At 49.7% G+C, this 26,749-nt stretch overlaps 1 protein-coding gene across 1 annotated transcript in view; it reads right to left on the minus strand.

The window, feature by feature from the left end:
• Nucleotides 1–26,749, minus strand: part of KCNN3 (potassium calcium-activated channel subfamily N member 3) — a 128,551-nt gene that overhangs the window by 28,247 nt on the left and 73,555 nt on the right. Inside the window, exons 3-4 of the mRNA XM_082275169.1 lie at nt 18,540–18,958; nt 11,196–11,337 (exon numbers count right to left, since the gene is read on the minus strand). Of these exons, the coding sequence (XP_082131295.1) occupies nt 11,196–11,337; nt 18,540–18,958 (561 nt within the window). The remainder of the gene's footprint in view (nt 1–11,195; nt 11,338–18,539; nt 18,959–26,749) is intronic.

Raw genomic sequence — 26,749 nt, forward strand, 5'->3', positions numbered from 1 at the left:
TACAGCATGCCCCCATTCAATGCAGAGTTACTACAGCATGCCCCCATTCAATGCAGAATTACCACAGCGTGCCCCATTCAATGCAGAGTTACTACAGCGTGCCCCCATTCAACGTAGAGTTACTACAGTGTGCCCCTATTCAATGCAGAGTTACTACAGCATGCCCCCATTCAATGCAGAGTTACTACAGCGTGCCCCCATCAATGCAGAGTTACTACAGCGTGCCCCCTTCAATGCAGAGTTACTACAGGGTGCCCCCATTCAATGCAGAGTTACTACAGCATGCCCCCATTCAATGCAGAGTTACTACAGCGTGCCCCCATTCAATGCAGAGTTACTACAGCGTGCCCCCTTCAATGCAGAGTTACTACAGCGTGCCCCCCATTCAATGCAGAATTACCACAGCGTGCCCCCATTCAATGCAGAGTTACTACAGCGTGCAACCCATTCAATGTAGAGTTACTACAGCGTGCCCCCATTCAATGCAGAGTTACTACAGCATGCCCCCATTCAATGCAGAGTTACTACAGCGTGCTCCCATTCAATGCAGAGTTACTACAGCATGCCCCCATTCGATGCAGTTACTACAGCGTGCTCCCATTCAATGCAGAGTTACTACAGCATGCCCCCATTCGATGCAGAGTTACTACAGCATGCCCCCATTCAATGCAGAGTTACTACAGCGTGCCCCCATTCAATGCAGAATTACCACAGCGTGCCCCCATTCAATGCAGAGTTACTACAGCGTGCCCCCATTCAATGCAAAGTTACTACAGCGTGCCCCCATTCAATGCAGAGTTACTACAGCGTGCCCCCATTCGATGCAGAGTTACTACAGCATGCCCCCATTCCATGCAGAGTTACTACAGCATGCCCCCATTCAATGCAGAATTACCACAGCGTGCCCCCATTCAATGCAGAGTTACTACAGCGTGCCCCCATTCAATGCAGAGTTACTACAGCGTTCCCCCATTCAATGCAGAGTTACTACAGCATGCCCCCATTCAATGCAGAATTACTACAGCATGCCCCCATTCAATGCAGAGTTACTACAGCATGCCCCCATTCAATGCAGAATTACCACAGCGTGCCCCATTCAAGCAGAGTTACTACAGCGTGCCCCCATTCAACGTAGAGTTACTACAGTGTGCCCCTATTCAATGCAGAGTTACTACAGCATGCCCCCATTCAATGCAGAGTTAGTACAGCATGCCCCCATCAATGCAGTGACCAGCATGCCGTGCCCCCATCAATGCAGAGAGACTTACCTGCAGCGGCGGATTCTCCTCAGTCCCCCGGCGTCTCCTCGAGTCCTCCCGCCCCCTTCTCGGCCAATGGCATGCGTTCGCCTTTCGGCCAATCAGGAAGTGGGTTTCAGACCCTGATTGGCCAGGAGGAGGATCCGTGTGACAATAGTGAATTTTCATTCGCTATTGTCACACAATGGGTGGGCTCGGGGCGCACTGCTCTGCGCCCGGGCCCACCCTCTTCTGAAGCCTATTAGAGCTTTCTGGCTCTAATCAGGTGACAAAAAAAAATCCCATTGAACTCCATGTGTCTGGCGCCCCGCATGTAGATTAGGGGGCCGGACGCATGGATGGGGGGGGCGGCACCCCTGCGCCCCCAACACACCGGCCGCCACTGCCAGAGTCTGTATTTACACCACTACCTTTCCTTCCTCCCCACACCAAACACTACCAGAGTCTGCATTTACACCACTACCTTTCCTTCCTCCCCACACCAAACACTACTAGAGTCTGTGCTTACATTTCAAATGTGAAACGGAATTAAAGGGTCACTCCAGCTTAACTAAAGGGTCAGTCCACCTTAAGTAAGTAGTCAGTCCACCTGAATAAAAGGGTCAGTCCACCTGAACTAAAGGGTCAGTCCACCTGCATTAAAGAATCAGTCCACCTAAATTAATTGGTCTGTCCACTTTAACTAAAGGGTCAATCCACCTGAACTAAAGGGTCAGTCCACCTGAAGTAAAGGGTCAGTCCACCTTAACTAAGAGGTCAGTCCACCCTAATGAAAGGGTCAGTCCACCTTAAAGTGATAGAGCTAAAGGTGAGCTGAGTCATTGGCCTGTAACATGGGTGACTCAGGCAATTCCTTATCTATGGACTGATAATGGATGCTACCTATGAGAAGACCTTCCCTCCGTCTCTGCTACATCTCCCAATGGGGGGACCCTCCTGTCCTCAGAGTGCCTCCGGAAACCCTTCTCAATTTGAAGCTGATTTCTAATCTGCTCACTTTTGTCTACCTAGGGACAGTCAGTCTGGGGACGGGGAAGAGCTAGATGATGCTGGATGCCCTCCTGCCCGGAAATGAGGCGGGACTGACTTGCTGCAGCTTCTAATGCACATGATGAGAAGCTCGCAGTGTGCAGTGAAATCAGAGGAAGCCGTTTCAGTCTAGGGGGAGGAGCCGATACACCTGGAGGATGGGGGAGTCGGATTAAAGCTGATATTACATATACCCCCCCCCCCTCCAGTGACAGGGCCCATTTATTGGGCTGCGTGGGATTTTCATTTTCAGGCCCAGTGGCAGAGCGTCTCGCGGCACATCTGACCCCCTGAAATCTCTGCTGAATTGTAGGCGCTGCCTGCGTGTGCGGCAACCAGGCGATAAGTAGGTCAGCAATTGGAAGGGTGACAATTCATACAAAATTTATACCACTTCCAATTAAAGGGATGTGAGGAAGGGGGGGTGACTACATCTGAGAGCGATCGGCGCTCACCGTCAGCAGGCACAATGGCCGCATTCACTGGGCCCTTTATAGTGTGATGTGTAATCTTGGCAGCCGGAGCCCTGCAAAGGCACGCACAAAGGGGACCGCGAATAACGGAGAGGAACAGACTGACTGCACAGCCGAACAAAGCGCTATTCTATCCACCGAGAGCCACCAGACGGGGAGGGAGAGACGGAAAATAGGGAAAAATTAAAGGACCTGTACAACAGGTGTACAGACCCAGGAACTCAGCACAGGGATGGTGGGAACCCCTCATAATGGGCACAGCGGATGTACAGACCCAGGAACTCAGCACAGGGATGGTGGGAACCCCTCATAATGGGCACAGGAGGTGTACAGACCCAGGAACTCAGCACAGGGATGGTGGGAACCCCTCATAATGGGCACAGCAGGTGTACAGACCCGGGGACTCAGCACAGGGATGGTGGGAACCCCTCATAATGGGCACAGCAGATGTACAGACCCGGGGACTCAGCACAGGGATGGTGGGAACCCCTCATAATGGGCACAGCGGGTGTACAGACCCGGGAACTCAGCACAGGGATGGTGGGAACTCCTCATAATGGGCACAGCGGGTGTACAGACCCGAGAACTCAGCACAGGGATGGTGGGAACCCCTCATAATGGGCACAGTGGGTGTACAGACCCGAGAACTCAGCACAGGGATGGTGGGAACCCCTCATAATGGGCACAGCGGATGTACAGACCCAGGAACTCAGCACAGGGATGGTGGGAACCCCTCATAATGGGCACAGGAGGTGTACAGACCCAGGAACTCAGCACAGGGATGGTGGGAACCCCTCATAATGGGCACAGCAGGTGTACAGACCCGGGGACTCAGCACAGGGATGGTGGGAACCCCTCATAATGGGCACAGCGGGTGTACAGACCCGGGAACTCAGCACAGGGATGGTGGGAACTCCTCATAATGGGCACAGCGGGTGTACAGACCCGAGAACTCAGCACAGGGATGGTGGGAACCCCTCATAATGGGCACAGCGGGTGTACAGACCCGAGAACTCAGCACAGGGATGGTGGGAACCCCTCATAATGGGCACAGTGGGTGTACAGACCCGGGAACTCAGCACAGGGATGGTGGGAACCCCTCATAATGGGCACAGCGGGTGTACAGACCCAGGAAATCAGCACAGGGATGGGGGGAACCCCTCATAATGGGCACAGCGGGTGTACAGACCCAGGAAATCAGCACAGGGATGGGGGAAACCCCTCATAATGGGCACAGCGGGTGTACAGACCCAGGAACTCAGCACAGGGATGGTGGGAACTCCTCATAATGGGCACAGCGGGTGTACAGACCCGAGAACTCAGCACAGGGATGGTGGGAACCCCTCATAATGGGCACAGCGGGTGTACAGACCCGAGAACTCAGCACAGGGATGGTGGGAACCCCTCATAATGGGCACAGTGGGTGTACAGACCCGGGAACTCAGCACAGGGATGGTGGGAACCCCTCATAATGGGCACAGCGGGTGTACAGACCCAGGAAATCAGCACAGGGATGGGGGGAACCCCTCATAATGGGCACAGCGGGTGTACAGACCCAGGAAATCAGCACAGGGATGGGGGAAACCCCTCATAATGGGCACAGCGGGTGTACAGACCCAGGAACTCAGCACAGGGATGGTGGGAACTCCTCATAATGGGCACAGCGGGTGTACAGACCCGGGAACTCAGCACAGGGATGGTGGGAACCCCTCATAATGGGCACAGCAGGTGTACAGACCCGGGAACTCAGCACAGGGATGGTGGGAACCCCTCATAATGGGCACAACGGGTGTACAGACCCGGGAACTCAGCACAGGGATGGTGGGAACCCCTCATAATGGGCACAGCGGGTGTACAGACTCGGGAACTCAGCACAGGGATGGTGGGAACCCCTCATAATGGGCACAGTGGGTGTACAGACCCGGGAACTCAGCACAGGGATGGTGGGAACCCCTCATAATGGGCACAGCGGGTGTACAGACCCGGGAAATCAGCACAGGGATGGGGGGAACCCCTCATAATGGGCACAGCGGGTGTACAGACCCAGGAAATCAGCACAGGGATGGGGGAAACCCCTCATAATGGGCACAGCGGGTGTACAGACCCAGGAACTCAGCACAGGGATGGTGGGAACTCCTCATAATGGGCACAGCGGGTGTACAGACCCGGGAACTCAGCACAGGGATGGTGGGAACCCCTCATAATGGGCACAGCAGGTGTACAGACCCGGGAACTCAGCACAGGGATGGTGGGAACCCCTCATAATGGGCACAACGGGTGTACAGACCCGGGAACTCAGCACAGGGATGGTGGGAACCCCTCATAATGGGCACAGCGGGTGTACAGACTCGGGAACTCAGCACAGGGATGGTGGGAACCCCTCATAATGGGCACAGCGGGTGTACAGACCCGGGAACTCAGCACAGGGATGGTGGGAAGCCCTCATAATGGGCACAGTGGGTGTACAGACCCGGGAACTCAGCACAGGGATGGTGGGAACCCCTCATAATGGGCACAGCGGGTGTACAGACCCAGGAACTCAGCACAGGGATGGGGGGAACCCCTCATAATGGGCACAGCGGGTGTACAGACCCAGGAAATCAGCACAGGGATGGGGGGAACCCCTCATAATGGGCACAGCGGGTGTACAGACCCGGGAACTCAGCACAGGGATGGTGGGAACCCCTCATAATGGGCACAGCGGGTGTACAGACCCAGGAAATCAGCACAGGGATGGGGGGAACCCCTCATAATGGGCACAGCGGGGGTACAGACCCGGGAACTCAGCACAGGGATGGTGGGAACTCCTCATAATGGGCACAGCGGGTGTAAAGACCCGGGAACTCAGCACAGGGATGGGGGGAACCCCTCATAATGGGCACAGCGTGTGTACAGACCCGGGAACTCCGCACAGGGATGGGGGGAACCCCTCATAATGGGCACAGCGCGTGTACAGAGCCGGGAACTCAGCACAGGGATGGTGGGAACCCCTCATAATGGGCACAGCGTGTGTACAGACCCGGGAACTCAGCACAGGGATGGTGGGAACCCCTCCTAATGGGCACAGCAGGTGTACAGACCCGGGAACTCAGCACAGGGATGGTGGGAACCCCTCATAATGGGCACAGCGTGTGTACAGACCTGGGAACTCAGCACAGGGATGGTGGGAACCCCTCATAATGGGCACAGCAGGTGTACAGACCCGGGAACTCAGCACAGGGATGGTGGGAACCCCTCATAATGGGCACAGCGTGTGTACAGACCCGGGAACTCAGCACAGGGATGGTGGGAACCCCTCATAATGGGCACAGCAGGTGTACAGACCCGGGAACTCAGCACAGGGATGGTGGGAACCCCTCATAATGGGCACAGCGTGTGTACAGACCCGGGAACTCAGCACAGGGATGGTGGGAACCCCTCATAATGGGTGAAATAATGCTGGAAATTTACCATTTTTTACATCTGTTGCACATTTCTCTGAGTTACATTGAATCACTTTGTTGCAACTTATGGCCCCTCCCACTTTTATGATCAGTTTCCACATGGAGACCACCCTGTACAGAGATCTTCCCACCCGAACTGGGATGTGACCGCCAGCAGTCAGTACAGCACCATCATGAGAGAAGCCCCCAGGACAAGACCCCATAATGAGATAATACAAAGTCAAATACCGAAACATAAAGATAAAAGACTAACTAAAAGGCTACAAAGTATTAATCTCAATAAAATGTAAGAGCCCACGGGAAGCCTCCGAGATTATTTCGATTCTTCTGACCCTTGAGGGCGGATTTTATCCTTTTAGAGGCGCCCGGCGGGAGAGGTGGCGCTAATTGTACAGCTTGTGCCAATGGAACAGAAAAAAAACAGCCATTAAGTCCATTTTTTACAATGTGACAAAAGAACTCGAAAAACCTTAAAAAAAAACAAAAAAAAACAGAACATAACGTTCCAGTTCGTACGGGTCGCCGTTCCGCAGGCCGTGCCGTGGCCTACTCAGTCGCCATGGCAACGCAGCTGCGAGGGCCTTACCGCTAAGGGCTCATTACCCAGCAAAACAATAACAGCGTACGGCGGGGAGCCGGGGAGCCACCGGGAGAAGAAAGCTTGAAAGGGAAAACCCCTAAGATGAAATGACTCAGCGAGAAAATGACATTAATTATACAATAAAACGAGGAACGCGGGGCATTTCCGAGGCCCAGAACCGGGCGCCGAACGCACAGAGAGAGAGCAAAACCAGTGAATATGAATTCCGAAAAAAAGACGGAGGAAGAGAAAAAAAATCTGCAGAAATAATTACACTTGGATTCCGCTGAGGAGATAATTGGAGTCCCCGAATTAGAACGAGATATTTTTAATCAACGGGAGGCTGATTATACACCGCCGGTGATGCTGAGGCGGCTAAATCCAAAGAAGAAAAACCTCGGAAAAAATAAAAAAAAGGCGCAGGACGCCGTTCGCAGCAGACGTGGGAACATATTGAGAGACGGAACGATCGGCTGCGCTGGGCAGCTTCTGAATATATATATTTTTTTCATTCTTTTGTTGTTTTTGTTTCCATCGTGTCGAAGAAAACAATAAGCGCTAATTAAGAAAGAGATTTCAGATTTAGCAACGTGTCGGAAAACGGACCGAAAATGTTGGACTTTCCCCAGCAACTAGAAGAGAGGCAAAATGGATGCTCTTTGAAAGTTCTTGAAGCCGGACTTGGCATCTTTGATGGGGCATGGCTTAGGATTTAAGGGCTGTAGGGATAGGGTTAGGGCTGAGGGATTAGGGTTTAGTGAAGGCCAGTGCCGGCACAAGGTCATCCAGCGCCCAGGGCAAGGATGCCAAACTGCAACCCCCCCCTTCCCTTAGGTTTAAGGTCAAGGAGCCCTCCCCATCCCATCCCCAGGGCAACCACCCCTCCTGCCCACCGCTTGTCCCAGCCCTGGTGAAGGCTATAAGACTAGGGTTAGTACCACAGGGTTAGGACAACTTGGTAAGGAAAGGACTGTAGGGTTGTAAATAGAGCTAAGGGGTTAAATTTAGGATTGTAAGGCAAGGAAATATTTGGGAAGCTAGGGTGTAGGCCATTGGGTTGGGACTACAGGGTTGGGGGAGGGCTGTAGGGTTAGATTTAGGCTATGGGGTTAAGGTTAGTGCTGTAAGGTAAGGGAATACCTATGGAGCTAAGGTTAGAGTTGTAAGGTAAGGGTATGCCTGTGGGGCTAGGGTACATGCTATAGGGTTAGGAGAGGGTTGTAGGGTTAGAGTTGGGCTATGGGGTTAAGGTTAGAGCTGTAAGGTAAGGGAATACCTATGGAGCTAAGGTTAGAGTTGTAAGGTAAGAGTATGCCTGTGGGGCTAGGGTACATGCTATAGGGTTAGGAGAGGGCTGTAGGGTTAGAGTTGGGCTATGGGGTTAAGGTTAGAGCTGTAAGGTAAGGGAATACCTATGGAGCTAAGGTTAGAGTTGTAAGGTAAGAGTATGCCTGTGGGGCTAGGGTACATGCTATAGGGTTAGGAGAGGGCTGTAGGGTTAGAGTTGGGCTATGGGGTTAAGGTTAGAGCTGTAAGGTAAGGGAATACCTATGGAGCTAAGGTTAGAGTTGTAAGGTAAGGGTATGCCTGTGGGGCTAGGGTACATGCTATAGGGTTAGGAGAGGGCTGTAGGGTTAGAGTTGGGCTATGGGGTTAAGGTTAGAGCTGTAAGGTAAGGGAATACCTATGGAGCTAAGGTTAGAGTTGTAAGGTAAGAGTATGCCTGTGGGGCTAGGGTACATGCTATAGGGTTAGGAGAGGGCTGTAGGGTTAGAGTTGGGCTATGGGGTTAAGGTTAGAGCTGTAAGGTAAGGGAATACCTATGGAGCTAAGGTTAGAGTTGTAAGGTAAGGGTATACCTGTGGGGATAGGGTGCATGCTATAGGGTTAGGAGAGGGCTGTAAGGTTAGAGTTGGGCTATGGGGTTAAGGTTTGGGCTGTAAAGTAAGGGCATACATATAGGGTTGGCTGCGCGCTATAGGGTTAGGACAATAAGGTAAGGAGTGGGCTGTAGGGTTGGAGTTAGGGCCACGGGGTTAGGGTTAGGATTGTAAAGGTAAGGGTTTGCCTGTGGTGTTAAGGTGCAGGCTATAGGGTTAGGAGAGTTCTGTAGGATTCGATTTAGGCTATATGGTTAGGGTTAGGGCTTTAAGGTAAGGGTATACCTATAGGGCTAATGAGAAGGTTATAGGGTTACGACTATAGTGTTGGGAGAGGGCTGTAGGGTTAGATTTAGGCTATGGGGTTGAGGTTAGGGCTGTATGGTAAGGGCATACCTATAGGGCTAGGCTACTAGCTAGAGGGCTAGGAAAATAGGGTAAGAACAGGGCCGTAGGGTTGGAGTTAGGGCCATGGGGTTAAGGTTAGAATTGTAAGGTAAGGGTATACCTGTGGGGCTAGGGTGCATGCTATAGGGTTAGGCATATAGGGTTAGGAGAGGGTTGTAGGGTTAGATGAAGGCTATGAAGTTAAGGTTAGGGTTGTAAGGTAAGGGTAAACCTATAGGGCTAGGCTGCAGGGCTATAGATGCAGGACAATATGGTAAGGAGAGGGCTGTAGGGTTTGAGTTAGGACCATGGGGTTAGGGTTAGGGTTGTAAGGTAAGAGTTTACCTTAGTGGTTAGGGTGCCGGCTATAGGGTTAGGAGAGTTCTGTAGAATTAGATATAGATATAGGCTATATGGTTAGGGTTAGGGCTGTAAGGTAATAGAGTTAGGATGAAAGGCTTAGAATTGGGTTGCAGGGTTAGCGTTTGGGCTATGGCTTTAAGGCTAGGGCTGTAAGGTAAGGGTATATGGATAAGGCCAGGATTTTGGGCTATAGGGTGTAGGCCATAGCGTTAGAACTGTAGTGATAGGGATTAATTTTAGAATTTGGATAGGATTTGGGCTCTAGGGTTGGGATTAGGTTGTTGAGTTAGAGCTATAGGGTTAGGTTATGCCTGTGGCGTTGTGATTGGAGTTAGGACAATAGAGATATGACTAGTCCTAAAGGGATAGAGTTAGGGCTACAGGGTCATAGGTAGGACTATAAAATTGGAATATTTTTGCAGTGTTCGGATTATAGTTAGGGCTTGAAGGATAGGGCTAGTCCTAAAGGTCTGGGATTAGAACTATTGGGTAAGAATAAGGACCATAGGGTTAGAGTTAGAGATGTAAAGGTTATGGTACTTTTGTGGTATTGGGATTAGAGTTAGGACTACAAGATTGTTATACTTTTGTGCTGTTGGAATTAGGGCTATAATGATACGGTTAGTCCTAAAGGGCTAGAAGTAGGGCTATATGGTAAGAATAAGGACCATAGGGTTAGAGTTAGGGATGTAAAGGACATGGTACTTTTATGGTTTTGGGATTAGAGTTAGGGCTATAGTGTAAGCGTTAAGACTACAAGATCGGTATACTTTTGTGGTGTTGGGATTAGGGTTTTAAGGATAAGGTTAGTCCTAAAGGGCTAGAAGTAGGGCTATAGGGCTAGGATAAGGACCATAGGGTTAGAGTTAGGGTTGTAAAGGACATGGTACTTTTGTGGTATTGGGATTAGCGTTAGGGCTATAGGGTAAGCGTTAAAACTACGAGATCGGTATACTTTTGTGGTGTTGGGATTAGGGTTTTAAGGATAAGGTTAGTCCTAAAGGGCTAGAAGTAGGGCTATAGGGCTAGGATAAGGACCATAGGGTTAGAGTTAGGGTTGTAAAGGACATGGTACTTTTGTGGTATTGGGATTAGCATTAGGGCTATAGGGTAAGCGTTAAAACTACAAGATTGTTAGACTTTTGTGGTGTTGGGATTAGGGTTTTATGGATAAGGTTAGTCCTAAAGGGCTAGAAGTAGGGCTATAGGGTTAGAATAAGGACCATAGGGTTAGAGTTTGGTTGTAAAGGACATGGCACTTTTGTGGTATTGGGATTAGCGTTAGGGCTATAGGGTTAGTGTTAAAACTACAAGATTGTTAGACTTTTGTGGTGTTGGGATTAGGGATATAAGGATAAGGTTGGTCCTAAAGGGCTAGAAGTAGGGCTATTGGGTTAGAATAAGGACCATAGGGTTAGAGTTTGGTTGTAAAGGACATGGCACTTTTGTGGTATTGGGATTAGCGTTAGGGCTATAGGGTTAGTGTTAAAACTACAAGATTGTTAGACTTTTGTGGTGTTGGGATTAGGGATATAAGGATAAGGTTGGTCCTAAAGGGCTAGAAGTAGGGCTATTGGGTTAGAATAAGGACCATAGGAGTAGGTTATGGTACTTTTTTGGTACTGGGATTAGATCAATTGCAATTCTCAAATGTATGACTTCCAAAGCTACAATGCCAATTTTATTTGGACGAATACCCTCAACGTCCAATTTCACTTGCATTTTCTACACTTTTTTCAAGTCTGGTCTGGACGCCCCGCACTCCAGAGTCACTCACTCACCATAATGCCGGTTAAGAGACAGACGCCTTTCCCGCAGTAGGTGTTTGGCACCATGTCACCATAACCAATGGAGAGGAACGTGATGGAGATCAACCACATGGCACCCAGAAAGTTGCTGGTGACATCCTGCTGGTCGTGGTACCTGTGGAAGAAGGAAGAACAATGAGATGTTTGCCCAGCCATAGACCGATCTTTAACAACCATGGCCCAAATCCTTTGCTAATAGTGTGATAGTCCTTATGGTCCTTATTCTAACCCCATAGCCCTAACGTCCTAAAAGGAGAGTCCACCTGCCCTAAAACATTCACTTATGTGTTTAACATCGAGATAATACACTCAAGTGTAATGTTATTAAATTCTACATAAAAATGTTATAGTCCTTTTTCATTACCCAACGTGTGCCAGGAGCCCGTCTGGAGAACATCCTGGGACCTGTGTCCTTCTCTACATTTTCTACCCATTTATTTTTTATCCTTTTGCTCTGGGTTATTCCTTTTATTAGCTACCTTTTCCCTTCATGTCTGCACTCTGCTCCACCATACTTGGTCTGATTAACCACTTGCCTACTGGGCACTTCAACCCCCTTCCTGACGAGGCCTAATTTCAGCTTTCAGTCGTACTTTGAATCATGCAACAAGGTATCCATATGAAATTTGTATCATTTTGTGAGTCAGAACAAGCTTCCTTTTGGTGGTATTTATTCACCGCTGGGTTTTAAATTGTTTGCTAAATAAAAGAAAAAAGACCAAATTTTTTTTTTTCTTTGTTTCTGTTATAGAATTTTGCAAATGAGTGATTTTTATTTTTCACTGATTTGCGCTGATAAGACTGCACTGATGGGCTCTGATAGGCTGCACTGATGGGCACTGATAGGCTGCACTGATGGGCACCACTGATGGGCACTGATAGGCTGCACTGATGGGCACTGATGAGGCTGCACGGATGGGCACTGATGGGCACTGATGGGCACTGATAAGCCTGCACTGATGGGCACTGATAGGCTGCACTGATGGGCACTGATAAGACTGAACTGATGGGCACTGATAGGCTGCACTGATGGGCACTGATGAGGCTGCACTGATGGGAAATGGTGAGGCTGCACTGATAGACAGCACTGATGAGGCTGCACTGATGGCAACTGATGGGCACTGATGAGGCTGCACTGATGGGCACCAATAGACGGCACTGATATGTTGCACTGATGGATACTGATATGCTGTACTGATTGGCACTGATGGGGCTGCACTGATAATCAGGGCACTGATAATCAGTGTACATGTCCCCTTTCACAGGAAAGCCATATACAGTATATCCTCTCCCAGAATCCTCTGCGGCAGAATCTGCATCCCGGGGATACAAGCCTGAATGTATTTCTGATTGGGCTTCCTCCACTGCCCTATCAGGAGCCTCCTTTAGAGCCAGTGGGGGGACTCCCCTCCTCAGAAGACACACTTGGGAGTCATGACAACCTAAGTGACAAAAAGAAACATGGCCCTGCTGTTAGGCAGACAAGGCCTACTATGCTTTTACCTAGCACCTATATGTAGGGTGCTACACCAGCATGAGCGCTACCATCAAAAACCCAAAGAGAAAATTGTATACAATATGAATAGAAAAAAAACGAATATCCTCTAATAACCACATACAATCCATCACTAGAAGGGGGAAGAAATTGAATCAAACAGCTGCAACCTATCCCAACAGGGGATGAAAGGAATCTTCCAACCAGTGTTGGTCTTCAGGCAACCACCCAACCTCAGACATAAACAGTGGCCGCCGGTGTGTTGGGGGCGCAGGGGCGCCGCCCCCTCTATCCATGCGTCCGGACCCCTAATCTGCACGCGGGGCGCCGGACCCATGGAGTTCAATGGGGCTTTTTTTTTAGTCACCTGACTAGAGCCAGAGGCTCTAATAGGTTTCAGCAAAGGGTGGACCTGGGGCGCAGAGCAGTTGTCACACGGGTCCTCCTCCTGGCCAATCAGGAAGCGGGTCCCATACGCGCTTCCTGATTGGCCGAAAGGCAAACCCCATGCCATTGGCCGAGGAAGAGGCGGGAAGACTGAGGACACGAGGAGACGCCGGGGGACTGAAGAGAAGCCGCCGCTACAGGTAAGTGCACTTCAGGGGGGGGGGGCTTGGCACGCTGTTCACTCTTCATTGAAAGGGGGCACGCTGGCATCTGTGCATTGAAAGGGGGCACACTGGCATCTGTGCATTGAAAGGGGGCACGCTGGCATCTCAGCATTGAAAGGGGGCACGCTGGCATCTCAGCATTGAAAGGGGGCATGCTGGCATCTCTGCATTGAATGGGGGCATGCTGGCATCTCTGCATTGAATGGGGGCACGCTGGCATCTCTGCATTGACGGGGCACGCTGGCATCTCTGCATTGACAGGGGGCACGCTGGCATCTCTGCATGAAAAGGGGGCACGCTGGTATCTCTGCATTGAATGGGGGCACGCTGGCATCGCTGAATATTATTTTGAGGGTTCACCTGAGGACAGGGTTGAGAAAAGTTCCATCATACTGTCTAACAATGAGTGAAGTCACCTGACTTATTCAGGCGATTTCGGCTGGCTAATGCCGTTTTTTAAATTTGGCGACTCATCCACAGGTTTTATGAGATTTCCCCTCAAAGTGTACCTGCTTTTCAATTCCAACAATATAACTGAATAATGAAGTTTGATCGCTCTATCAGACTGCCACACGGCTGGCCATCTTTAAGAAAATTGTGCAATTCAACGGCAATTTGCAGGGAAAAGAAAGATTGCGACGATTCTGATGGTGCCATCACACTGGCATGGCGTTGGCGGACAGCATGATAATAGGAAGCGATGCCCCCTATTTACGTTACCGATTATAATTTCCGAAATACTAGCAAGTAATATGAGGCACCTTCGCTGGATGGAGAACCCTATTACTGCTCAGCTACGACATGTTGAAGAGGAGGCCTGCGCTTTTGTATATGTCTTTGAATGGGGGAGGATGTGTGGCCCTTAGGTTCCTTCTTCCCCTGCCTTGGGGGGGGGGGGGCCCTCTTTGGGAGAGCCCCTCACCTAGCAGTCGGCTTCGGCTGAGCATGAGGAACGAGGTCCACTAGGTGGACCTAGACGTGTCTTGTTCTCATCAGGGGGTCAATTCACAAAGCTTTACCACACGCGATAGGGGGATCCTATTACTAATTTGCATTAATTATTGCATGTGGAAAATTACCGGTAAGTCCAATTCACGAAAAAAAAAAAAAAAAAAAACAACGATTTTAATACCGTAAAAAAAAAAAAAAATGTGCCGGTAAATATCGCATAAAAAGCTCTTAAGACCAAGGACCAGAAAGTAAAAAACCAGGGTTTTGCTGGCGGTATTTGTTGTTTTTTGACAAATAACTGGTTGCTACGCAGCGGGCCGGGAAGCCAGCCACCGCGTCCTTAACAACAGATGACTTAGCTGCCAGCGGGCTTCCCCGCTAAAAGCTGATTGTAAAAAAAAAGAAAGAAAGTCGACAATTAAAAGTATGCAAAAAACAGCGTGGGGTCCCCCCCCCCAGTCCATACGCCAAAATTAAAAAAAAACAAAAAAAACAGCATGCAGTCTGGCAGGTCAGGAAATTGGGGGAAAGGAGGGAGGGGCCACCCGCCTGCCCAAAAGCCTCCCATCACTAGGGCCTCATCCCCACAACCTTGGCTTGTGGTCATGGGGGTCTGTATGCAGGCAGGGGGCTTATCGAAATCTGGAAGCCCCCTTTAAGAAGCCCCCCCCAATGTAAATAAGTATCGGGTACATAGAACCCCTCCCCTACCCATTCACCAAAAAAAGTATCACAAAACACACACAGTTTTCGACTAATGGCTAGGCATGTACAGTACAGAAACATTTGTTTAGTTTCGGATAGATTCGTTATGTTACTAATTTTGTTTTGATGATTCGTATCGGAATTTGTTTTTCGTTTCGTTTAACTGGATTTTATTATTCTCTAACGAATTTAAAATTTTCAGAATGATTTGAATTCGGATCGGTCCAAAAATGATCGACCGATTCAAATTCCGTGTGAAGAATAGCTGGTTGTTAAGGAGCGGGAAGCGGCTGCCGTGTCCTTAACAACCGGCTTACCCCACTGACAGCTGAATGTAAACAAAAAAATGCCGGCAATAAAAAAAAGTGGGGTCCCCCCGCAAAATCTATACCAGACCCTTATCCGAGCTTTCAGCCTGGCAGGCCAGGAAAGAGGGGGATCCCCCCCTCCTGAACCATACCAGGCCCTCAACATGGGTAGGGGTGCTTTGGGCACCCCAAAGCAGCTTGTCCCCATGTTGATGGGGACAAGGGCCTCTTCCCCACAACCCTGGTCTGTGGTTGGGGGCTTATCGGAATCTGGAAGCCCCCTTCAACAAGGGGGACACCCCGGACCCTGGCCTCCCCCCATGTGAATGAGTATGGGGTACACAGTATTATTTTTGGCATACTCATTCACATGGGGAGGAGGGCAGGATCTGAGGGCCCCCTTGTTGAAGGGAGCTTCCTGATTCCGATAAGCCCCCCCGCCTGCAGACCCCCACAACCACAGACCAGGGTTGTGGGGAAGAGGCCTTTGTCCCCATTAACATGGGGACAAGTTGCTTTAGGATGAGGGGGTGAAGCCCCCCCCACCCCAAAGCATCCCTCCTCTTGTTGAGGGTGTGGCCTGGTATGGTTCAGGGGGGTAAGCACCCCTTCCCTCAGACCCCCACAACCACAGAACAGGGTTGTGGGAAAGAGGCCCTTGTCCCCATCAACATGGGGACAAGTTGCTTTAGGATGAGGGGGTGAAGCCCCCACCCCCACCCCAAAGCACCCCTCCCCTTGTTGAGGACATGTGGCCTGGTATGGTTCAGGGGGGAGTAAGCACCCCCGCCATCAGACCCCTACAATCACAGAACAGGGTTGTGGGAAAGAGGCCCTTGTCCCCATCAACATGGGAACAAGTTGCTTTAGGATGAGGGGGCAATGCCCCCCCCCCACCCCAAAGCACCACTCCTCTTGTTGAGGGTGTGGCCTGGTATGGTTCAGTGGGGGTAAGCACCCCTTCCCTCAGACCCCCACAATCACAGAACACGGTTGTGGGGAAGAGGCCCTTGTCCCGATCAACATGGGGACAAGTTGCTTTAGGATGAGGGGGCGAAGCTCCCCACCCCAAAGCACCCCTCCCCTTGTTCAGGGCATGTGGCCTGGTATGGTTCACGGGGGAGTAAGCACCCCCGCCATCAGATCCCCACAACCACAGACCAGGGTGGTGGGGAAGAGGCCCTTTTCCCTATCAACATGGGAATTATACTCCAAATCATGACCAATTCAAGCAAATGGAGTCGCTCTGCAAGCATCCCGCAATGCACGTGGTAGTATGACGCCACCTGTCAAACACCTGAAAAGCGATCAAGGCACTTGAATTGCCCGCGGTTGCATAATAGCCCCATTCACTTGAATAGGTCACATTGGGCGGGCACTAAAGCTGCTGAAAGCAACAGGGGGTGGATAATTCCTGCCGCAAAGCATCGCAGCCGCTGTCTCTGCAGCTAAAAGATCTAGTGGTTTGGGGGACAGTAAAAGTGTCGCTCAACCGCTGGGTTTTACCCCCCCACACACACACACACTTCCCTCAAGTGCTACTGTGAATGAGCTCTCATTCTGATTTTGGCCTACCCCAGAATCCAGCTGTCGGCTTATTTTTACCTCCTTCTGTAGCAGCGATGAGTCCTATCACATGTCTGTTCTACCTGCAGATAAGGCTTAGTGGAGTCCTCCTTTAATGAGGGAACCTTGCGTGTAATTAGTCTGTTGACTGAAGTGCGATCTCCGTTAATTAAAGTGGGATTTACATTATTACCGCCCATAATCCCCTTTGTACATCCAGTCTCAACACAGATGGGTTCACTTATGAAAACAGCAAATAACAGCTCCAGCGGCCAATCAGGGCCTCCCGTCTGTTCCCTGTGGAGGAATGACGACGCACAGCCGGCGGATCGTTCCGGATACACAATCAGTCCGCCCCGTCACACACCTGTGCAATTATTACAGGACTGATAAAGAAAGCAGAGGTCACCTTCAGGGAAAACTCCATATGAAGATAAATGAAGAGACTGAGCAGCTGAAGTTCTGAGCAAATCTCAACCCTAAAAGGAAAAAACCTAAAATCTCTGCCCCTCCCACCTCTGACTCTAACTACTGCAGGATATCTCACCATTGTGGGAGGGGCAGAGACACAAACGACTGCAGGAAATCTCACCATTGTGGGAGGGGCAGAGACACAAACGACTGCAGGAAATCTCACCATTGTGGGAGGGGCAGAGACACAAACTACTGCAGGGAAATCTCACCATTGTGGGAGGGGCAGAGACACAAACTACTGCAGGGAAATCTCACCATTGTGGGAGGGGCAGAGACACAAACTACTGCAGGAAATCTCACCATTGTGGGAGGGGCAGAGACACAAATTGCTGGGGGAAATCTCACCATTGTGGGAGGGGCAGAGACACAAACTACTGGAGGGAAATCTCACCATTGTGGGAGGGGCAGAGACACAAACTACTGCAGGGAAATCTCACCATTGTGGGAGGGGCAGAGACACAAACGACTGCAGGAAATCTCACCATTGTGGGAGGGGCAGAGACACAAACTACTGCAGGAAAACCTTACCATTGTGGGAGGAGCAGAGACACAAATTGCTGGGGGAAATCTCACCGTTGTGGGAGGGGCAGAGACACAAACTACTGCAGGAAATCTCACCATTGTGGGAGGGGCAGAGACACAAACTACTGGAGGGAAGTCTCACCATTATGGGAGGGGCAGAGACACAAACTGCTGGTTGAAATCTCATCATTGTGGAAGGGGCAGAGACACAAACTACTGGAGAGACATCTCACCATTGTGGGTGGGGCAGAGACACAAACTACTGGGGGAAATCTCACCATTGTGGGAGGGGCAGAGACACAAACTACTGGAGGGATTTCTCACCATTGTGGGAGGGGCAGAGGCACAAACTACTAGGGGAAATATCACCATTGTGGGAGGGGCAGAGACACAAACGACTGCAGGAAATGTTACCATTGTGGGAGGGGCAGAGACACAAACTACTGGAGGGAAATCTCACCATTGTGGGAGGGGCAGAGACACAAACTACTGCACGACATTTCACCATTGTGGGAGGGGCAGAGACACAATCTACTGCAGGGAAATCTTACCATTGTGGGAGGGGCAGAGACACAAACTACTGAGGGAAATCTCACCATTGTGGGAGGGGCAGAGACACAAACTACTGTGGGCAGTTAGGGCTTATTACCTAAACAGGCCCCAGCATCTATAATACCCTTCTCACCTCTCACAGACACGTACGGTCCAGGCAGCGATAATCCACAGCGATATGCTGAAGACCAGCAGCACGGTTCCAGGGCAGATGGTCATTAATGTCTTCATGACGAAGCGGGTGTTAAAGTTGATCTTGTTGAGCGCCCCGATGCTGCGGGAAGAGGCGTCCGTAAAAAGTTTACTGTGCAAGAGCATGACGCGGGCGATCAGGTAGAGCCTCAGAAACATGGGGATGGAGAGGATAATGTCCACGTCGGCCTCGGCCTGCGATGGGGCGTAGGAGAAGGCCAGGCGGGCGTTCCAGAAAAACTTGTACTCCCCGGGAATGGGGTGGATGGCACAAATGAGCAGCTCCAGGCTGATGTAGAATATCCGCTCGTAAGTCATCGCGATCCGCCAGTCGTCTGCGCCGTTGTCGATGACGAATAGCTGGAGAAGAACGAAAGAGACAAATGTAAGAAAATTAACATTTAAAAGATCGCTACACCCAAAACTTTTTCACAGCCACTGATCATCCCCCACACCATGTCCGCAGCCACTGATTACCCCCTGCACCATGTCCGCAGCCACTGATTACCCCCTGCACCATGTCCGCAGCCACTGATTACCCCCTGCACCATGTCCGCAGCCACTGATTACCCCCTGCACCATGTCCGCAGCCACTGATCATCCCCCACACCATGTCCGCAGCCACTGATTACCCCCTGCACCATGTCCGCAGCCACTGTTCACCCCCCGCACCATGTCCGCAGCCACTGATCACCCCCTGCACCATGTCCGCAACCACTGATCACCCCACCCCGCACCATGTCCGCAGCCACTGATCATCCCCTGCACCATGTCCACAGCCACTGATCACCCCCCCCGCAACATGTCCGCAGCCACTGATCACCCCCCGCACCATGTCCACAGCCTCTGATCACCCCCCCCAGCACCATGTCCGCAGCCACTGTTCACCCCCCGCACCATGTCCGCAGCCACTGATCACCCCCTGCACCATGTCCGCAGCCACTGATCACCCCCTGCATCATGTCCACAGCCACTGATCACCCCCCCCCCCCGCACCATGTCCGCAGCCACTGATCACCCCCTGCATCATGTCCACAGCCACTGATCACCCCCCCCCCCCCGCACCATGTCCACAGCCACTGATCACCCCCTGCATCATGTCCACAGCCACTGATCACCCCCCCCCCCCCCGCACCATGTCCACAGCCACTGATCACCCCCCCCCCCCCCCGCACCTGCCCTATTTAAAGCCCTGTTCCATGTGCCCCTTTTATACTTTGAGCACATGCCCCTCCAAAGGTCTCTGCACGGCCCTGCTGAGGGCCCTTGAGAGGAGTACTGAGGCAGGGTGCTGTGATGGTTTCAGCAAGCTATGCTCTGCACCCATTTGGCCCTTCCTACCAGCCATGCATTACATAGAGAAGCACAGAGACCCAGTGATGACATCACTGGGTCTAAAATAGGATATGCAATGAATTCATACATTTTATTAGCATGTTGATGAGGGGGGAGGGAGGGAAGGCAAATGAAACTTCACCTTTAATGTAAGAGAGATATGTGAAAGGAAAATAACATTATCCCTGACGATAGATCCGAAGCATATGATTGGCTTGCAGCCTTCAAGGTAACAGCAGAGAGGCCTGGCTGGCGATAGGGCTGCAGACGGAAGGGTAAAGCACGACTTCCTGGCATTTATTTTTAGGCTATCTCAGCTTCTGTTCAGTGAGATCCACAACCTAATAATTAGAATGAGAACAAACGCAGAGTTTTTTTTTTTTTTTTTTTTACTATTTCCTCCCATCTGTGAGAACGCGTCTGCATCCCTTCAGTGATTCCCATATAAAATCTTTTTTTTTTTATCTCGGAATTTGTACGTCTTTCCCTATTAATTGTGCCTTTTTACAGCTGCTTCATTAAACCCACCTGTTCTCTATGTAAATAGCACTTTTTCCCCCCATTATTTAATACAGATGAAGCGGCAGATTCATCAGACGCGGCTGTTTATGGAGCTGATTGTAATTATGCGCATTAATGTGCACGCTTTGTCACCAGAACCTGCGATGATGATGATGATGGAGTGAGAGCGGGAGGTTGAGAAACTCTTGCCGAGGTTTTTTTTTTTGACAGGAACCTGTCATTTTGACCGAGGGGTAGGCAGAAGTGGCAGCTGCCTTGGGCGCTTCGGCAAGACTAATACGGGGAGGTGAAAGGATGGAGAGGACAATCAGGAAGCTGAAGGGATACAGTCTGGTGAGTGGAGCTGAAGAACAAAGGTTAGTCAATGGATTTTGAAGAATGGAAGATGATCAGTGGGGTGGGAAGGATGAAAAAAAACTAAAAGAATGGAGACTAGTAAGGGGAGGTGAAAGGATGGAGGTTGTTGGTTGGTTCTAGAAAGGTACAGGCCAATTAGGAAGCTGAAGGGATAAAGTCTGGTGAGTGGAGCCGAAAAACAAAGGCCAGTTAGTGGAGTTGGAAGAATGAAAGATGATCAGTGGTGCCCGAAGGATGAAGGCCACCCAAAGATACTAAAAGAATGGAGACTAGTAAGGGGAGGTGAGAGGATGGAGGTTGTTGGTTGGTTCTAGAAAGGTACAAGCCAATTAGGAAGCTGAAGGCATAACGTCTGGTGAGTGGAGCTGAAGAAAAAAGGCCAGTCAGTGGAGTTGGAAGAATGGAAGATGATCAGTGGAGCGGGAAGGATGAATGCCACCCAAAGATAATGAAAGAATGGAGGAGGTGAAAGGATGGAGGTTGTTGGTTGGTTCTAGAAAGGTACAGGCCAATTAGGAAGCTGAAGGGATAAAGTCTGGTGAGTGGAGCCGAAAAACAAACGCCAGTCAGTGGAGTTGGAAGAATGGAAGATGATCAGTGGTGCCCGAAGAATGAAAGCCACCCAAAGATACTAAAAGAATGGAGACTAGTAAGGGGAGGTGAAAGGATGGAGGTTGTTGGTTGGTTCTAAAAAGGTAGAGGCCAATCAGGAAGCTGAAGAGATGAAGTCTGGTGAGTGGAGCTAAAGAACAAAGGTCAGTCAGTGGAGTTGGAAGAATGGAAGATAATCAGTGGTGTCTAAAGGATAACGAAGGCCAGCCAAAGATACTGAAAGAATGGAGACTAGTAAGAGGAGGTGAATATATAGAGGTTGTTGGTTGGTTCTAGAAAGGTACAGGCCAATTAGGAAGCTGAAGGGATAAAGTCTGTTGAGTGGAGCCGAAGAACAAAGGCCAGTCAGTGGAGTTGGAAGAATGAAAGATGATCAGTGGTGCCGGAAGGATAAAGGCCACCCAAAGATACTAAAAGAATGGAGACTAGTAAGGGGAGGTGAAAGGATGGAGGTTGTTGGTTGGTTCTAGAAAGGTACAGGCCAATTAGGAAGCTGAAGGGATAAAGTCTGGTGAGTGGAGCAGAAGAACAAAGGCCAGTCAGTGGAATTGGAAGAATGGAAGATATTCAGTGGTGCCCGAAGGATGAAAGCCACCCAAAGATACTAAAAGAATGCAGACTAGTAAGGGGAGGTGAAAGGATGGAGGTTGTTGGTTGGTTCTAAAAAGGTAGAGGCCAATCAGGAAGCTGAAGAGATGAAGTCTGGTGAGTGGAGCCGAAGAACAAAGGCCAGTCAGTGGAGTTGGAAGAATGAAAGATGATCAGTGGTGCCCGAAGGATGAAGGCCACCCAAAGATACTGAGAGAATGGAAATTAGTAAGGGGAGGTAAAAGGATGAAGGTTGTTGTTTGATTATAGAAAGGTAAAGGACAATCAGGAAGCTGAATGGATAAAAGAAGCGTAGTTGATAGAATGGAAGATGATCAGTAGTGCCCACAGGATGAAGGCCACCCAAAATTACTGAAAGAATGGAGACTAGTAAGGGGAGGTGAAAGGATGGAGGTTGTTGGTTGTTTCTAGAAAGATAGAGGCCAATTAGGAAGCTGAAGAGATAAAGTCTGGTGAGTGGAGCTGAAGAACAAAGGTTAGTCAGTGGAGTTTGAAGAATGGAAGATGATCAGTGGGGCGGGAAGGATGAAGGCCACTCAAAGATAATGAAAGAATGGAGGAGGTGAAAGGATAGAGATTGTTGGTTGGTTCTAGAAAGGTACAGGCCAATTAGGAAGCTGAAGGGATAAAGTCTGGTGAGTGGAGTCGAAGAACAAAGGCCAATCAGTGGAGTTGGAAGAATGGAAGATAATCAGTGGTGTCTAAAGGATGATGAAGGCCACCCAAAAATACTGAAAGAATGGAGACTAGTAAGAGGAGGTGAATAGATCGAAGTTGTTGGTTGGTTCTAGAAAGAAACAGGCCAATCAGGAAGCTGAAGAAATAAAGTCTGGTGAGTGGAGCTGAAGAACAAAGGTCAGTCAGTGGAGCTGAAAATGGAAAATGATCAGTGGTGCCCAAAGGATGAAGGCCATCCAAAGATACTGAGAGAATGGAAATTAGTAAGAAGAGGTGAAAGGATGGAGGTTGTTGGTTGGCTTTAAAAAGGTAAAGGCCAATCAGGAAGCTGAAGAGATAAAGTCTGGTGAGTGGAGCTAAAGAACAAAGGTCAGTCAGTAGAGTTGGAAGAATGGAAGATGATCAGTGGTGTCCAAAGGAAGGTGAAGGCCACCCAAAGATACTGAAAGAATAGAGACTAGTAAGAGGAGGTCAAATGATGGAGGTTGTTGGTTGGTTCTAGAAAGATACAGGCCAATCAGGAAGCTGAAGGGATAAAGTTGGTTGAGTGGAGCTAAAGAACAAAGGTCAGTCAGTGGAGTTGTAAAAAATGGAAGATGATCAGTGGTGCCCAAAGGATGAAGGCCACCCAAAGATACTGAGAGAATGGAAATTAGTAAGGGGAGGTGAAAGGATGGAGGTTGTTGGTTGGCTTTAAAAAGGTAAAGGCCAATCAGGAAGCTGAAGAGATTAAGTCTGGTGAGTGGAGCTAAAGAACAAAGGTCAGTCAGTGGAGTTGGAAGAATGGAAGATGATCAGTGGTGTCCAAAGGATGATGAAGGCCATCCAAAGATACCGAAAGAATAGAGACTAGTAAGGGGAGGTAAAAGGATGGAGGTTGTTGTTTGATTCTAGAAAGGCACAGGACAATCAGGAAGCTGAATGGATAAAAGAAGCGGAGTTGATAGAATGGAAGATGATCAGTGGATGAAGGCCACCCAATATTACTGAAAGAATGGAGACTAGCAAAGGGACGTGAAAGAATGAAGGTTGTTGGTTGGTTCTAGAAAGGTACAGGCCAATCAGGAAGCTGAAGGGATAAAGTCTGGTGAGTGGAGCCGAAGAACAAAGGCCAGTCAGTGGAGTTGGAAGAATGGAAGATGATCAGTGGTGCCCGAAGGATGAAAGCCACCCAAAGATACTAAAAGAATGGAGACTAGTATAGGGAGGTGAAAGAATGGAGGTTGTTGGTTGGTTCTAGAAAGGTAGAGGCCAATCAGGAAGCTGAATAGATGAAGTATGGTGAGTGGAGCTAAAGAACAAAGGTCTGTCAGTGGAGTTGGAAGAATGGAAGATGGTGCGGGAAGGATAAAAGGCTATCCAAAGATACTGAAAGAATGGAGACTGGTAAGGGGAGGTGAAAGGATGGAGGTTGTTGGTTGGCACCAGAAAGGTAAATGCCAATCAGAAAGCTGAAGGAATAAAGTCTGGTCAGTATAGCTGAAACAGTGGTGACCAGTCAAGAGTTGGAAGGATGGAGGTTGTTGGTTGGTTCTAAAAAAATACAGGCCAATCAGGAAGCTGAAGGGAAGGAGTCTGGGGAGTGAAGCTGAAACAGCAGAGTTGGAAGGATGGAGGTTGTTGAGCGGTGAATTGGTGTGAATTTTACTCTTACAGGTTTGGCCCTTTACTGATCTCACACGATGAGCCCTACTAAGGCCCTGGCTGATGGCTGTTACTTGGAACTTCTTTATTAAGCCTTGCACTAAGCGTCAGCTCTGCAGCCAGCCAGGGGTGTAATAGCTCAAATGTGACATAATCCTTTATCTGATTGGAACGGAGCTCACACGGCCTAATGCAGCACTTATACTGCAGTCCTGGCACCATCTCGGCACTTGGCTAATTCCCTGTTCTTCACATATCTCATGTTGGATCATCCCGAGATTTGTGCTGAAACTCTCAGACATCTTCTCCTTCCCCCGTATCTGACCCCATCAGTCATCGAAAACTAAACACAAATGTTCTTCTTGAGGCCAGGATGAAGATTTGTACGAAATGCAAGGGTAAAAATTACATTAAAGATGGAAGTATTAGAGTTTGGATGCTGTATCAGAAGTCAGAGGCGCCGCTGTGTCCCCTTTGGATAAAACGAAGGTACGCTCTTCTTCAGCTACAAAAACATTCAGACTTCTCTTCCTTGCAGGCATGGCAACTGTACTCTGTAGACAGGAGATTATTGAATACTCATCCCCCTGCTTTTGTAATTGACAAATTAACAACAATACAAACAGGTCCCTAGTTTGAAATTCAGGTCGTTGTGATTTATGACCACCCACTAATACTCACCTGCGTCATGCTCCAGCATCGCTCTAATCATCTATTGGAACCTTTGGAAATGCATAGCGCACCCCTTAAAACCTGCACTCTGTACACGGCACACCCCTAAACTCTGCACCTTGTACGCAACACACTCCTGAACCCTGCACTCTGTATGAAGCGCACCCCTAAACCCTGCACTCTGTATTTTCATTCCTGAACCCTGCACTCTGTATGAAGTGCACCCCTAAAACCTGCACTCTGTAGGTTATGCACTCCTGAACCCTGCACTGTGTATGAAGTACACCCCTAAACCCTACACTCTGTACATAGCACACCCCTGAATTCTGCACTCTGCACGTAACACACTCCTGAACCCTGAACTCTGCACACACCACACCCTTAAACTCTGCACTCTGTACACAACACACTCCTGAACCCTGCACTCTGTATGAAGTACACCCCTAAACCCTGCACTCTGTATTTGCACTCCTGAACCCTGCACTCTGTATGAAGTGCACCCCTAAAACCTGCACTCGGTATGTTATGCACTCCTGAACCCTGCACTCTGTATGAAGTACACCCCTAAACCCTACACTCTGTACATAGCACACCCCTTAATTCTGCACTCTGTACGTAACACACTCCTGAACCCTGCCCTTTGTATATAGTGAACCCCTAAACCCTGCACTCTGTGCATACGGTAGCACACTCCTGAACTCTGCACTCTGTATGTAACGCACTCCTGAACCCTGCACTCTGTATGTAGCGCACCTGTAAACCCTGCACCCTGTACATAGTGCACCCCTGAGCTCTGCTCTTTGTACAAAGGGCACCCCTGGAACTGCACTCCGTATGTAGCACACCCCAGATACAACCAACCCTTTGAGGGGCAACCATACTGCAGCCCACAACTAAATTGAGATTGACACCCCTGGAACTGCAGTCTGTACATAGTGCACCCCTAAACATTACACTCTATACATAACACACCCCAGAACCCTTCACTCTGACATAACACATTCCCTGAACCCTGCACTCTGTACGCAGCATAATCCCAAACCCTGCACTCTGTACGCAGAGTAATTCTGAACCCCGCACTCTGTACGCAGCGCAATTCTGAACCCTGCACTCTGTACACAGCATAATCCTGAACCCTGCACTCTGTACGCAGCGTAATCCTGAACCCTACACTCTGTAGGCAGTGTAATTCTGAACCCTGCACTCTGTATGCAGCGTAATCCTGAACCCTGCACTCTGTACGCAGCGTAATCCTGAATCCTGCACTCTGTACGCAGCGCAATTCTGAACCCTGCACTCTGTACACAGCATAATCCTGAACCCTGCACTCTGTACGCAGCGCAATTCTGAACCCTGCACTCTGTACACAGCATAATCCTGAACCCTGCACTCTGTACGCAGCGTAATCTTGAACCCTGCACTCTGTAGGCAGTGTAATTCTGAACCCTGCACTCTGTAAGCAGCATAATCCTGAACCCTGCACACTGTACACAGAGTAATCCTGAACCCTGCACTCTGAACGCAGTGTAATCCTGAACCCTGCACTCTGTACGCAGTGCAATTCTGAACCCTGCACTCTGTACACAGCATAATCCTGAACCCTGCACTCTGTACGCAGCGTAATCTTGAACCCTGCACTCTGTAGGCAGTGTAATTCTGAACCCTGCGCTCTGTAAACAGCATAATCCTGAACCCTGCACACTGTACACAGCGTAATCCTGA

Source organism: Pelophylax lessonae, assembly GCF_965119305.1.
Source record: "Pelophylax lessonae genome assembly, chromosome: 13".
In the NCBI taxonomy this organism is placed as follows: Eukaryota; Metazoa; Chordata; class Amphibia; order Anura; family Ranidae; genus Pelophylax; species Pelophylax lessonae.